At 47.3% G+C, this 14,226-nt stretch overlaps 1 protein-coding gene and 1 long non-coding RNA gene across 3 annotated transcripts in view; one reads left to right on the forward strand and one right to left on the reverse strand.

The window, feature by feature from the left end:
- The window catches only part of LOC117245368, a 3,839-nt gene extending 2,782 nt beyond the window's left edge, over positions 1–1,057 (reverse strand). The window contains exons 1-2 of one of the 2 annotated variants that reach the window (XR_004500007.1): positions 975–1,057; positions 55–386 (exon numbers count right to left, since the gene is read on the reverse strand). This is a non-coding gene — a long non-coding RNA (uncharacterized LOC117245368). Of the gene's footprint in view, positions 1–54; positions 387–719; positions 934–974 lie in introns of those variants that run through there. The other variant, XR_004500006.1, reaches the window with a different exon arrangement.
- LOC107213207 (1,25-dihydroxyvitamin D(3) 24-hydroxylase, mitochondrial) lies at positions 981–9,948 on the forward strand. The gene is made up of 12 exons (XM_015647332.1): positions 981–1,191; positions 1,340–1,530; positions 1,728–1,821; positions 2,469–2,565; positions 3,659–3,750; positions 4,333–4,444; positions 5,785–5,930; positions 6,734–6,900; positions 7,088–7,166; positions 7,564–7,758; positions 7,839–7,950; positions 8,788–9,948. The coding sequence occupies exons 1-12, from the start codon at positions 1,006–1,008 to the stop codon at positions 8,799–8,801; spliced, it is 1,485 nt and encodes a 494-aa protein (XP_015502818.1). The 5' UTR covers positions 981–1,005; the 3' UTR covers positions 8,802–9,948.
- The last annotated feature ends 4,278 nt before the right edge of the window (positions 9,949–14,226 follow it).

Genomic DNA, 14,226 nt, shown 5'->3' on the forward strand with positions numbered 1-14,226 from the left:
CTTCCCTTCCCTTCCCTTCCCTTCCCTTCCCTTCCCTTCCCTTCCCTCCTTTACCTGTTCTTGCTCCTCTCCTGCCTTCTCTGAGCATTCTTTGAGCATTTCTGTGCAGTTTCTGACTAAAACAATGGATTCAAACATTTCTGTCCGGATTTAATGGCTAACAACCACCCACAGTGAAGGGAATTTTGCCTTCTCCGCTGATGCCCACATGACCTTTTCTGGTTACTCAGCCGGAGAGGGTAAGGGCAGTTCACACCCCACAGCTTCTTGTTCCTCAACTCCGTGCACTTTTCTTGTTCCGTCTTTTTAAAGTGCAAATGCTGCTGGAAAACTGAAGTACTCTGCCACCTGCGCTGTGCGGGGTGAGCACCGCGGGTGCTCGGACTCTAAAACACCAATTAAAAAAAAAGAAAAGAGCTACGAGACCGCTCGCACGAACGCCAGGCGAGGAGGGGAGCCGCTGCCTGCGGTGTGGCCACCGCTGGGTCCCTTCCTCCCGGCAACGGGACAGTGCATCCCCGCATCCCCGCGGGTCCCATCCGCACATCCCCGCGGGTCCCATCCGCACATCCCCGCGGGTCCCATCCCCGCATCCCCGCGGGTCCCATCCCCGCATCCCCGCGGGTCCCATCCCCGCATCCCTGCGATCCCCGCGGATCTCATCACCGCCATCCCCTCGGGTCCCATCCCTGCATCCCCGCCACCCCAGCGGGTCCTACCTGCGCATCCCCGAGATCCCAGCGGATCCCCTCCCAGCCGTCCCAGCGGGTCCCATCCCCTCGGGTCCCATCCCCGCCATCCCAGCGGGGTGAGGCGCTGGCTCGGTGCCTTCCCTGCCTCTCCTGAACCCTTTCATGACCCGCCTGCCCCGCGGGCTCCGCGGGCAGGGCCGGGGCAGCCGCCCCAGCTCACCCCACCCAGGGCTCCCATTGGCGCGGATGAAAGTCCAGCACCTCGGGCTGCTATAAATGCACCTGTGCGAGCCCGGGGACCGGCACTGCGGCCATGGGAGGCTGCAGCATCCTCCTCCTCCTTCGCCGGCTCCCGGCCCGCACCTGCGGCCGCGCCGCGTCCTCGCTGAGCGCGCTGCGGCCGGCGGAGACACTGCCCGGGCCGCCCAGCTGGCCGCTCATGGGCAGCCTGCCCGACGTGCTCTGGAAGGGAGGGCTCAAGAGACAGCACGAGACGCTGGTGAGGCGGCGAGGATGAGGATGGGATGGGAATGAGGGTGAGGATGAAGATGGGATGGGAATGGGGATGAGGATGAAGATGGGATGGGATGAGGATGCTGCGCCGGGCAGCGCCCCGCGCTCACGGCGGGTTTTTCCCCGCTCGCCAGGCTCAGTACCACCGGAGGTTCGGGAAGATTTTCCGCATGAAGCTGGGCGCTTTCGACTCGGTGCACATCGCTGCGCCCTGTCTGCTGGAGGCTCTGTACCGCCGCGAGAGCGCCTGCCCCCAGCGCCTGGAGATCAAGCCCTGGAAAGCCTATCGCGACTATCGCGACGAGGGCTACGGGCTGCTCATCCTGTGAGTGGTACCCGCAGCATCCCGGCGGTCTGGGGCTGCAGGGGGAGCGGGTGCGGGGGTCCCGGGCTGCCCTCATCCCCCGCCCCGAGGAGCCCCCGGCGGTGCGATGGAGCATCAGCAGCGCGCACCCTGCGGGTTTGGGCTCCTTCTGTGTGCGGAATAAACTCTCCAACCTCGCTGTCGTTGTCTCAATCCAGGGAGGGAAAGGACTGGCAGAGGGTAAGAAGCGCCTTTCAGAAGAAATTAATGAAGCCCGGGGAAGTTGTGAAACTGGATGCGACCATCAATGAGGTACCGTGCTCTGAGAAATCCTTTCTCTCTCCCCGCTCCCCTGGAATCCTGGGGAATTAAAGCAGGTCCGGTTTATCTGGATAGCTTTATTTGCTCCACGGTGATAAAACCACGAGTTCAGACCCAGATCAAGGGAATAACAAGCACAGACTGATTGCCAGGGTCTGGGACCACACAGAAACCTGGAGCCGAGTCTGTCTTCACAGAACAACAAGGATTATTCCATGAGGATAGAGGCTCCTGCAAACAGCTTTTCCTGTGTTCAGTAGTTTTTGCCTTTACCCCTTCATTCTTCTGCTCCTCCCCTGAGGGAACACCTCTGTCCTTAACCTCTGTGCTCCTGAGGGAGCATCTGAGATAAACACCTTAATCCTCAGTTGTGAAACCCCAGCGCTGTCCCAGAGTGAAGGATTTCATCCCTGTGAGGGAAGCACAGCTCATCAAAGCACGAGAGTTGTGTCAAATCCAAACATTTGTTCACAAAGGGGGAAGTTGAATCTTGTTCAAAGAACAGGGAACAAAAGGATTCCTCTCATGCAAGATTGTTATCTGCTTAAAAGGCAGCTGAAATGCTGAATTACACCGGATTTTTATTAGTTGATATCATTTTATTCCCTTCTTTTCTCTCTTCTCTCTCCACCATTTAGGTCCTGGAGGACTTTATGTACAGAATAGATGAAATTTGTGACCACAATGGACAAATGGAAGATGTCTATTCAGAATTCAACAAATGGTCTTTTGAAAGTGAGTGGGATTTTTGCCTGAGTGTGGTGCACCTGCCAGGGCATTGCAGTTAAAATACGATCAGAGATGAATGTGTTGGCTGATTATTTCCAATCTCTCAGCTATAATATCATGGAAGGAGTTGCAGAACAGCCAGGGATTGTCAGTGCAAAATTCACCAGCACAAATATAAATTTCTGCTTAGCTACCTGCATGGTTTATAAAAATTCAAACATTCCAATGATTTAGAAATCAAAAAACTGGGGGGATTATAATTCATTTATCTAGGGTGGGATCAGATAACACACAGCCCTTTATGCCCATCTGATATTTAATTATCACAGTGCAGGATCAATGAACTATTCCAATAACAGGGTGTTGGCTGTAGGCAAAGATTGGAAAATCCCATTTCCAATGTTTACACTGGGATTGAGAAGGACTGGAATGAGTTACCAAGACAGAGCCTCATCCTTAGAAACCTTTCAGAGCACATTGAGGAATGTGCCAGGATTCCCAGTGATTCCCAAAAAAAAGGGATGGTTTGGGTGTAGTGGCTGCACCAGCCCTGCCAGACCTGAGTGCTCTGGGCTGGCTCCTCTCAGAGCTCCTGGACTGAGCTCCTCAAAGTGGTTTGTTTTTTTTTCCACTGGCAGTGGTGATGGCTGCTTTTGGAAAGGGAGAAATAGGAAACGACAGCTTGAAAAGAAAGAGGGGAAAAAGAGGCAAATGGAAAGTGGTGGAGTGTGGGGTGCTGCCAGCATTTACAAGAGGTTTGTGGCTGTGGGGAGGAGCAGGCAGTGCTCTGGTGGGTGGCTCTTCAGGCACTCTTCTCCTGCAACTCGATTTTCTTCAGTAAAGTCACCAAAAATGAGCCAAATATCCAGTTCTGCCGCTCGTGAGGGGATCAGTGGCAATCCTAATTTGTGCAGAAATATTGCTGTAAGGGCCCTGGAAACCCTCCAGACAAGCAGGAGGTGTTTTACAAGTGCTGCTCTGACAGGTCTGTATCAAAGAACATTTTCAGAAGGCTCATCCAAGCCATTCCTTGTCACTAAACGATGCATCCCACGCTCCTTTTGTTTATAAATGTAATTATAATATTGCCTAACAACAGGTATCTGCCTGGTGCTGTATGGGAAGAGGTTTGGCCTCCTGCAGCAGGATGTAGAAGAAGAAAGTCTGAACTTCATCAAGGCTGTAAAAACGGTAAGGAGGAGTCTCTCCTGGGGCTGTGGTGGGTTTTTTACCCCTGGTGTTAATGAGAGGCAGCAGTGTAGAGGAGTCAGCTGGGGAAAGCAGCTCCTGTATCCCAAAGATGCCCAGCTAATCCCAACCTCCTGCCTCCCTTCTGGAATGCCTGAGAGGGAAATGCTGAGTGGCCATCAGGGCAATCCTGGAAGGAGAATCAGCTTGGCTGGTGACTGCTCCTCTCCTGTGCTGCAGCCCTGCAGGGTGGGGCTGGCTTAGTCATTGCCACAGGCACGGCTGCCCTGGGGTACAAACCTGCCTCACTGACTCAGCCCTGCCCAAAAACACCTTGTGCCACTCTCAGCAGGTGCCTGGCATAAATAGGATGCATTCCCCACTGAGGAAGCTCCTGGCTGTCCCTAGTTTTTACCTGGATACGCCCTACTTAGACTGACACCATCCTCTCTGGAAGGGAAATCCACCAGAATTCCGCCTCCCCGAAAACTTCCCCCTGCTCTCCAGCCTCGTATTGTTCAGGGATTGCAAATAGATGGACTAAAGAGATTAAAGAGAGGTTTCCCCACCTCTTTCCCCCCACAGATGATGGCCACTTTCGGGATGATGATGGTGACCCCTGTGGAGCTGCACAAGGGGCTCAACACCAAAGTCTGGCAAGCTCACACCAAAGCATGGGATGATATATTTAAAACAGGTCATTATTTAACCCAAATTGATCTCCTTTCCTTTTATCTCTGTCTCCTTGCTGCAACTGGTTTGTTCACACTTGCTGCTGTCCTGTGCTGCTGTTAATTCCCGCCTTCAGCACGGATTAAAACATCTTTGCCGTACCTAAACTCGGATTTATTCCCATGTGGGAGCAGTTTGCAGTGACTAACACCCAGCTTGTGGGGCAATATTCAATTCCCAGGGAAATCCCAGGGTTCTGGGAGCCAGCAGTGTCACAGCACCACTTTAAACTATCATAAAAGTCAATTAAAAATGCATAATCTCTTTAAAGGTGAGGGTATGAACAAAAAGGGACTTCCCTCAAAGACTCATTTTCTTGAGAAACAAGAACTGTACATGCAACAAAATCCTGTCTGCTAAAAAGAAGTTATAGCTTTTCTGAGCAACCTGCAACATAGCTGGAAATCTTAAAACCAGAAGTAATTAAAATCACAAGGTGCAGTTTGACTTTTTGACGACATATTTTGACTATTTAAAATGTGTTGGCCTTCCAAGTTTAAAAATTACTCTAATTTCAGATGTGAAGTTAAATTTGTATTTTTAATATTTTTAAATGTCATTGATTTAAACAGTGAGAGGCATAACTAAAAGTTGAGAAAGACTTTTTTGAAAGGTTGTAACACTGAGATATTTCCCTTGGGTATTTGAGTCCCAAGCCTTTTCATCCTGCCAGCCACACACTCACTCATTTTATTGTTTCTTAGTTTATGAGCTTTGGGAAAGACACTTTAAACCAGCTTTGCTCAGAAAAACCAGTTTGACACCTTCACTTAAAATGAATTATTCCTTACAGGAACTGGTTTTAACAGCTGGGATGCTCACGAGCAATATCTGTTTATTTTTATTTTAAAAACCCCAGCATGCTGAAATTTGGCATCTCTTTGTGCCTTCTCCTGGTAAATCCAAAGTTTACATTTCCCCTTGGGGGTTCTGGGTGCTAAATCCCTTTGATTTTTTAACACCTTGATCCCCTTTGAAAACCCCAGGTAATAAATTTTACACGCTCGTGTTTGCTTGCTGAATATTTCCCTCAACGTGTCACCCATTTCCTCCCTAATTTAAGAGACTAGAATTCCTAAGAGTTCACAGAGCTCCTCTGTTGAAAAGTGATTTTTGAGACTGCGTTTTTTGTTTGAAAAGTGCAAATACCATTCTTTATTCCCCATAAATGCACTCATTATTTACCCACCGCTTGGAAACAGAGCAAGGCTTGGCGCTTCTTTCAAATCCCGCCCGAGGAACGCGGGTTTGCTGTTGTTTTTATGGGATTTTGAGGGATTTTCCCATTAATCCTGCCCTCCTCAGCCAAGCACTCCATCGACTGCCGGCTGCAGAAGCACTCGGCCAACCCCCAGGAGGATTTTCTGTGTGACATCTACTCGGGGGGACAGCTGTCCAGGAAGGACCTGTACGCTGCCATCGCGGAGCTGCAGATCGCTGGAGTGGAGACGGTAAAGCTCGTTTTCCAAGGCTTTGGTTCCTCCCAATTCCTTCCTTAGCTCCAGATCCCTGTGTAGAGATGGTAAATCTCATTTTTCAAGGGTTTGGTTCCTCCCAGTTCCCTCCTTAGCTGGAGATCCCCATGTGGAGATGGTAAATCTCATTTTCCAAGGCTTTGGTTCCTCCCAATTCCTTCCTTAGCTGGAGATCCCCATGTGGAGATGGTAAAGCTCATTTTCCAAGGCTTTGGTCCTTCCCAGTTCCCCCCTTAGCTCCAGATCCCCGTGTGGAGATGGTAAAACTGTTTTTCCAAGGCTTTGGTTCCTCCCAGTTCCCTCCTTAGCTGCAGATCCCCATGTGGAGATGGTAAAACTGATTTTCCAATGGTCTCAAATCGTCCCAGTTCCCCCCTTCCTTCCACAATCCAACCACTGGCACACCTGGAAATGAGTTAATCCTAAAGTTGCCTCAGCGGCCCAAGTGGAAATGGATTTTTACCTGGAATCCCTGGGTTTGTTTTTTTTTACCTGAAATCCCTGGGTTTTCTTTTTTTTTTACCTGGAATCCCTGGGTTTGTCTTTTTTTTACCTGAACTCCCTGTTTGTTTTTTTTTTACCTGAACTCCCTGGGTTTTTTTACCTGAAATCCCTTAGTTTTTAATTCTGGAGGACAACTGAGACTGCTCATAATCCACCAGGCTGTCAAAATTCCATAAAGCTGTGCCCAGCCATAAATGTTGCTTTGAACTTTGGGCAACTTCTTCCTTCTGTCCCTACAAAAGGAGGACTCAACCTTTCTTTTCGCTTTGTTCCAGACAGCCAACAGCTTGCTGTGGGCTCTGTACAACCTTTCCCGCAATCCACACGTCCAGCAGAAGCTTTTCCAGGAAATCCAGAGAGTTTTGGATGCTCAGAAGAGCCCAAATGCTGAGAGCCTGAGGAATATGCCTTACCTAAAAGCCTGTCTGAAAGAATCCATGAGGTAAAATTCCCAAATAACTTGCAAAACAATCACCAAGTTTTTTCCCAGCTTCCTTGTACAAGGGAGAAAATTGTCCAGAATTATCCAGCACACAGAATTTTGTTCATCTTGCTGTTTGAGGGGGAAAATGAGAGATAAAAGAAGGAAAACTGCTGGGAATTTCACCCATTGTTCTCTTTCCCTGCAGGTTAAGTCCATCAGTGCCTTTCACCACTCGCACCATAGACACAGAAATGGTTCTGGGAAATTACGTCCTGCCCAAAGGGGTAAGTCAATTAATTCAGTTTACTGGGATGTTTTTCCATTTATTAATTGCCCTTTAAACCACACAAGTTGCTCATGTTTCAATTTCAAACTGACATTGCCAAAGTGCCAGCCCCAGGACAAGGAATGAGGGATTCACCCCAAGGTCTCCCATAAACACAAACCCACACCTGCCTGTGCTGCTCTTGGACAGAAATATTTGCCTGAAATAATTTTGATGTGCTATTCCAACTCTTTTTTCCCCAAACTTTCCCATGATTGTCTGAGGAAACCACGACCTTTTCCATGTTCCAATTAATTTGTCGGGATTCCATCACCTCTCCAGGGGAAGCTGCTGTGCGATGTTTTTCCATCCCGGAGCCGATTCCCTCGGTGATTCTCTCTCTTTCTCTGCTGCAGACGGTGCTGATGATCAACAGCCATGCCCTGGGCTGCAGTGAGGAGTATTTCAGGGGCTGGGCTGAGTTCAGGCCCGAGCGCTGGCTCCAGAGGGGCTCCATCCATCCCTTCTCGCACGTCCCCTTCGGCATGGGGAAGAGGATGTGCGTGGGGCGCCGCGTGGCAGAGCTGCAGCTGCACCTGGCCCTCTGCTGGGTGAGCCCCCCAAAAAGGCAATCCTGGGGGGGTTTCTCTCCTCCAGCTGGCCAGATCCTGATGGGAATGTTTCATTCCAGCTGATCCGTAAATACCGGATTGTGGCCACGGACCGGGAGGCGGTGGAGACGCTGCACTCGGGAATCCTCATCCCCAGCAGGGCGCTGCCCATCGCCTTCCAGCCACGAGCAGGTTTGTGCTGGGGCTCTGCTGCTCACTGCAGCTCCCTGGGAACCTGCTCTGGGGCTTTCCAACCAGTGGGACTGCGAGAGAGCAGGTGTTTGTCTGCTCCTCCTTCCCACACTGCCACACCAGCCTCATTCTTTATTTTAACAAATTAAGTGCTGCCCCAGTTCAGTATTTTAACAGGAAATATCCTGTGTTTTGTACAGCTCATGGCTCTGGAGTTAATTTTATATCCACATTTCATTATAAATTTATATCCACATTTTTTGATTTTATACCCACATTTTTTCTGCATGATGCAGATCACAAAGGGGGAAATGAACATATACCCACTGCTGCAGGAAATAACAGCCAGTGTTTTGTTAGAACTTCTCCACTGCATTCCCAGAAGATACTTCCTGGAAAAGTGCATTTGATCTTGAGCATCAATTTGAAGATTAAATAAAAGATACCTTTGTGAAGGAACTTCTCACTAAGAATTCAGATAACAAAACTTCATTTGAGGCAGGACAAAGAAAAACCTATTTGTAAATGGTCATGCAGCGTTGCAACTTTCGTATTTTGAATGTAGGATTTTCCCTCTCACAAGTTTATGCAAACAACTAACAAAATAATTTACTTGTGCAAAAACCTAAATTGAGAAAACAAATCTCTGATCTAGAATTAAATCCTCCAATTAGAAATCAAGGACATTTCAATACTGGGGAAGATTTTTTTATTATTTTTTTTTGCCAGCCAGCATCTCCCAGTATAATCTGAATATTCACTTCTTTAACTGAAGTTTGCTCTGTGCTCTTTGCTTTGATATAATCACTATAAAGATTGTTTTTTTGTTCAATACAGGTTGCAAAAAATAAAGGACAGTCCTGCTGCTGCCTGCTCCTAAAAGGGAGACAGTGGGAAAAGCTCTGGAGGCTCCAGCAGAGAGGGAAGAACAGCACCACATCCCCTGAACAACTGCTGAGCCTGGAACAGCACCAGGAAAAGCTCCCAGACTGTTTTATTGGGAAAATGTGCTCAAAAGGAGAGAAAAATACCAAGTGCTTTCATAGAGCTGTGGCAATCCAGGGATTTAGGGCAGGATGAGGAGTCCTGGGGGTTGCTGGACAGCCCAGTTTGGGGAGAGCAGCCTCCAGTTGGGGACCAGTCCCGGCTGGAATGGTCCTGGGAGCTCAGAATGGGAGAGCTTGAGGGAGGGGAAACGGCCTCAGACATCCCAAATTAGCAATGCCAGGAGAAGGGAGTTGGGAGTCTGGAAAAAGGCTAAAAACAGGGTTAGAAAACTGGGCTAATTAAAGAAATACATTTCCTTGGCATTCTTCACTGCCTGGATAGGAGGGAAATCAGGACAAATGCACCTGACAGGATTGACTGCTTTGCTCTGACAGTTCCAAGCTTGTGCCTGACACACCCTCTGTTCTTCCCCATGGATTTCCATCCCTCCAGCTCCTCCACAGCCCATTCTATCTTTATTTTATTGTAAAAACTTAGTGGCCTTTCGCTGCATGAAAAGGCCTGACCCAGAAATGGAGCCACTGGAATCCTATGGGTTCTGCCTCTGCGGAATGAAGATTATCCTAACAGGATAGTGACACGAGATTAATAACATAAAACTGTGTTTCCAAGAACAATTCCACAGGAAATGAGGACCCTAAACATTTCCAAGGGGTCTGTTTCTCGTGGAGAATGCAATATCCAAAGGTTCAAATTGCCCTGCATGCAATACTGGATTTTGGCTGTTATGGTCACTGGTTTTACACTTTTGCAGTTTCAAGTACAGCTTTATCTCTATATATAATCCTGAATTTATTTTTTTTTTTTACATGCTGAAATGATGCAAGTTCTTAGTATTTGTTGGTCTCTTGTTTTTCATTTGTTCTCCTCTGTTACACTCAGACATGTAAATGCATCCCTGTAACAATGTATAAAACAGTTTGTGCATTATCTGAATATTTCTAGGCAGTTTTGTAAGAAAATAAAGAGTTCTATTTTTTTTCTCTAGAATTAGTCTTGCATTATTTATTTTAAAGTCTTTGTAGTTTTACAAAAGAGGCTTCTGCATCCTTTTCTCTGCCTGCCATGCACATCCCAGGGCTGGGAATGGGACATTTCTCAGCCATTAGGACAAGATAAAATCCAGAGAAAGTTCTGAGGAAGGAAGGATGAAAATAGCTTGAATTTTTTCAGAATCAGAAGAAATTATGCATATTTAAGAAATGCCACTCTTCCTGGCGGGGTGAGGGTGCCACTGAGAGCAAAGAGGATGGGACATCAATCCCCAGGGAGATTTGTGTGAGGGCTCTACCCAAAATCCTGGGACAAAAACCCACACCAAGCCCCTCTTCACAGCATTATAAACCCATATGAGAGCCAGTGGAGCTGTGCTAATACAGCACGAGCACTAAGAGAAAGAGTTTGTTCAATTCTGAGCATCTCTGGCTGCTCACAGTGCTCTGATGATTGAGCTTCCAGAGGCAGCCGGAGCACAGCGCTGTTATCTGCTGAACTGACCTTGGCAGCCTCGTTATCAGCTCTTTCGAAACCCTCGATTGCTCCTGGGCACTAAATCACAGCCTGATATTTACTGGACTGCTGAGGATTTTTGCTATTTAAATGTAGTGGACTCAGAGATGCAGCCGGGTGTTGCTGTGAGGGAGGTTTTGATTGATTTTCTACGAGCTCAGGTACAAATCTCTGCTCTCTGCTGGGTGACCAAGGGTCCAATAACCACTGACCTGGAAAATTGAGTTCCGGAATCTTTGGAGCTTTTTCAGGTTCCTGAAGTTTGCAAAGAACTTCATTAATCTCCTACCTCCAAGTAAGTGTCCAAAGCAATTTACTTAGGAAATAGGTAATTATCAAACTACACAGATAATGAATGACCAAGCCAGACTTCCACATCCAGAAACCAGCAGAGCTTTCTTTCCCCTCGTATTTCCAGAGCAGAAACCCAGCAGGATGCCCTGAGATTAACAAAAATCTGGGAAACCTTTTGCCCAGCAGGATAAACCCAGTGCAGTCCTTTGAAACGAGTCCCTCAATCAGAATTTCCATTTCAACACCACTTCCCTGTGATCATTTCCTGCAGTCACTCCTCAGAGGAAGGATCAGAACTTTAATGGAATTAATTCCCTGTCTCAACAAGGAAGGGAGTGAGGTTTACCTGTCCAAAAGGAAGTGAATCCTGTTCAGGTTTTGGGCATGTTGGAATTGGAAAGGCAAAGCTGGAGCCAATAATCCACGCTATTTTTATGGATGAGAAGTCTTTAGGTCTGACAATCTGGAATTTTTGATGTGTGCTCTGCTCCTGACAAGCTTCTGTTCCTCAGCTCTGAGTCAGTCCCTGCAGAGGGATTTGGGCACCTTCCCCTGCTCTCACCAGTGACAGAAAATGCTCAGGTTTGTCCCCTCCAGCCTGAGAAGGAACTTTGTGCTCAACAGCCAGAGGCAGAATTCACATCTCAGTCTACACTTTAATTAATGGTGCAAAATAACCCAAAATCAAAAAAACGAATTCTGTGCATTGTTCACAGCTGAAGTTCATTTCAGGACAAATGTTCAGAAAATTCATCCCATCTCTCATTTTAAAGATGTGAAACTTCATTTTTAATTCAGTGGTGCTGCACGTGGGTGGGTGGGTTTTTAATGCATTATCACTCCTCAAAAAAAGAGAAAGTTGGACAATTTTCAGTCCTCTGTGGCAAATATCTTGAAAATTCATGGAAGAGTTGTAGCTTTAGCAGAAAAAAAGCTGGTTTTGGCTTCAGATAATTGAAACAAGAGGTTTATTGAGATTGAGGCTACCAGCAGCTCATTAATCCCTTACCCTGGATGTGTGAATTCCCCGGAGACCTCAGGCATTGATAGCTCAAGGTGTGGGTGGCTGCATTCAATTTATTTTAATGTCTCCTTTCAGGCAGGGCTTGGAGAAAAGTGTGAATGTTATATTATGAAATTGAACATGGTGCCTGTTCACTTTTATTTATTCTTGGGTGTTTTTGAGAATCAGAGTTGAAGAGAGTGAAAATCAGTTTTTCTTTCTTGTCTGTTCACCTAGAACTTCATGAATGCCTCATCCAATTCCTGCATGGATTTTGTCTCCTACATTCCCGTACTCCTTGCTAGCAGAGAATGGACTACATCGAATTTCAGCTCTTGTCCACGGCTTTTATCTCAGTTCTGTGATCTCTGAGGCTTTGGAACAACCTAACAAGTTAAACTTCATCTGGAAGACTTGGATCCAGGAGGAATTTTAGAGAACTTTACATTGTAGGCTTTGGATGGAGCTGAACATTTATGGAGCAATAATTCCTGACAGGAAAAGCAACAGTGAGGCCTCCCTATAAAGCAAAATATTTTTCTCTGAGGGACAATGTCAAAACAAGTGTGGAATGGAATGTGGTTAATAATCAGGGAAAATTATCCTGTGCTTCCTTGGGCATGTTCCTCTCAACAAGTTCCAACTCTTTGCCTCTAATTTTCCATGTGTTGAGTGAGCTCCAGACAGTGGGAAGGGAAGGGAAGGGAGAAGGGAAGGAGTCAGCTGCTGGCAGGGACAACAGCAGGGCAATAAAGGGGAGCCAGGAGTACAAAAATTACCCCAAATTGAAATCTGCACGTCCATGGTACTTTAACCCTCCACTATCAACTCAGGTGTCCTGAAAGTGGAATGGAAATCAGAGTCTCATCTGATTCATGCTGCTGGTGAACTGTGCTCCACAGAAAAACAGGAGATAGGAGAGGAGCAGGGGAATGCTCCAGGCCTTGTTTACCTCTCTGCAGATGGGCTTCCAGCAGCACAGAGCTGGCTGAAGGGGAAGGAAGGAAAGAAAAAGGTTCTCCAGATTTAATGGAAGTGATGGGAGGAATGTTTGAGAAGCCTCAGGCAGAATGGGTTGCACTTGCCCAGACTTCCAAGCTCCCTGAAAAAAGCCCTTCCTGTTATCTCAGTTCCACCACGGGAATCACGGGCAGTTTTGCAGTGAGGTCAATGCCTGGCTGAGGCTCTGTCCCATTTTTCTCCAGGGCAAAGGTACCCAGATATCTGCCAGGGGTCAGCCAGGAGCCAGCTCAGCCGTGGGCAAAGGCCACCCCCTGCCCAGAGCTGGGATCAGCCTTGGTGGCTCTGCAGGGACCTCCAACCTGAGCCTGCAGACCCCAAACGCTCCTCAGACTGCTGGGCTTGAACATCTGTGCCACAAAAAGCACAGCAGAAAACTCAGCTGAACAAATTCTGGTCATTTTAAATGGGAGCTGAAGTAGAGCAAGGAAGAGTTTGGAAGCGAGGTTCTGGGCAGTTTGAGAGGATAACTGGGATCATCCACACCTTTTGCTCTGCCAGGTTTTGGTGCTCTGGAAGAATCCTGTCTTCCCTCCGAAGGAAAAGCTTTAATGCACGTTGCTCCTTATGACATTCAGTATTTCAACACAAGTGAAAGGCTTCAAAGCACACTCCTCTAAAATGAAGGGAACAGAAGAAAACAGGAGATATTTGAAATGCTATCAATGATAGAAAGGTCTCAGGTAATTCAATAATTCTTATTGGGAGCTTCCACTGCAGCTGGGGTGGCACTCAGTGCTCTGGTTTAGGTGACAAGGTGGAGATTGGGCAGAGGTTGGGCCCTTGCAGATCTTTCCTGATCGAAATTAATCTGTGATTCTGTGATTTGGGACATACAAAGGGAAGCTGGCTCCATAGGAGATCAGGCATTTGGTTTTCCTACGAAAATTTAATATTTCAAAGTTCACCTCTAAGTGCTCATTCCTGGAAGGGCTGATAAGAAGTGCAGGCTGAGGGAAACATTTGCAGGGTGGTGAAATATCATTTTATCAGATTTATTGGTTCCATCAGGAGTGGTGCATCCTACCTGCCTATTAAATACATATTTGTGTGCAGGCTGAAAAGGATTTTTGGGGACAGAAAGAGCCATAGAGTTACAAAGAGAATTCAAGCCCGTAATTGTAAGGATATTTCCTTTATTGACCTGTTTGTAGATGATGCTTTCATTTAGACACCTCGAGCAGCAGTTGATGGGAATCAATGGGAGTTAAATTCCCCTGAAATGGAGAGAGCTGATCCCCTGGAGCTGCTCACACCAATCCCAAAGAAGAGGGTAGCTGGGGGAATGTTTTAGGTGTGGTTTGCTCGCCTGCAATAAAAGCCCTGTGGAGATTGCACCCCAAGGAACTTTGTGGTTCACAGACCGATTATGAACCCTTGTCCTTCACCCCCTTTCGTGAGCAGGGATCCTGGGACTTTGATCCAGACAAAAACCTTTTTGT

Source organism: Parus major, chromosome 20 (assembly GCF_001522545.3).
Source record: "Parus major isolate Abel chromosome 20, Parus_major1.1, whole genome shotgun sequence".
Classification (NCBI taxonomy): domain Eukaryota; kingdom Metazoa; phylum Chordata; class Aves; order Passeriformes; family Paridae; genus Parus; species Parus major.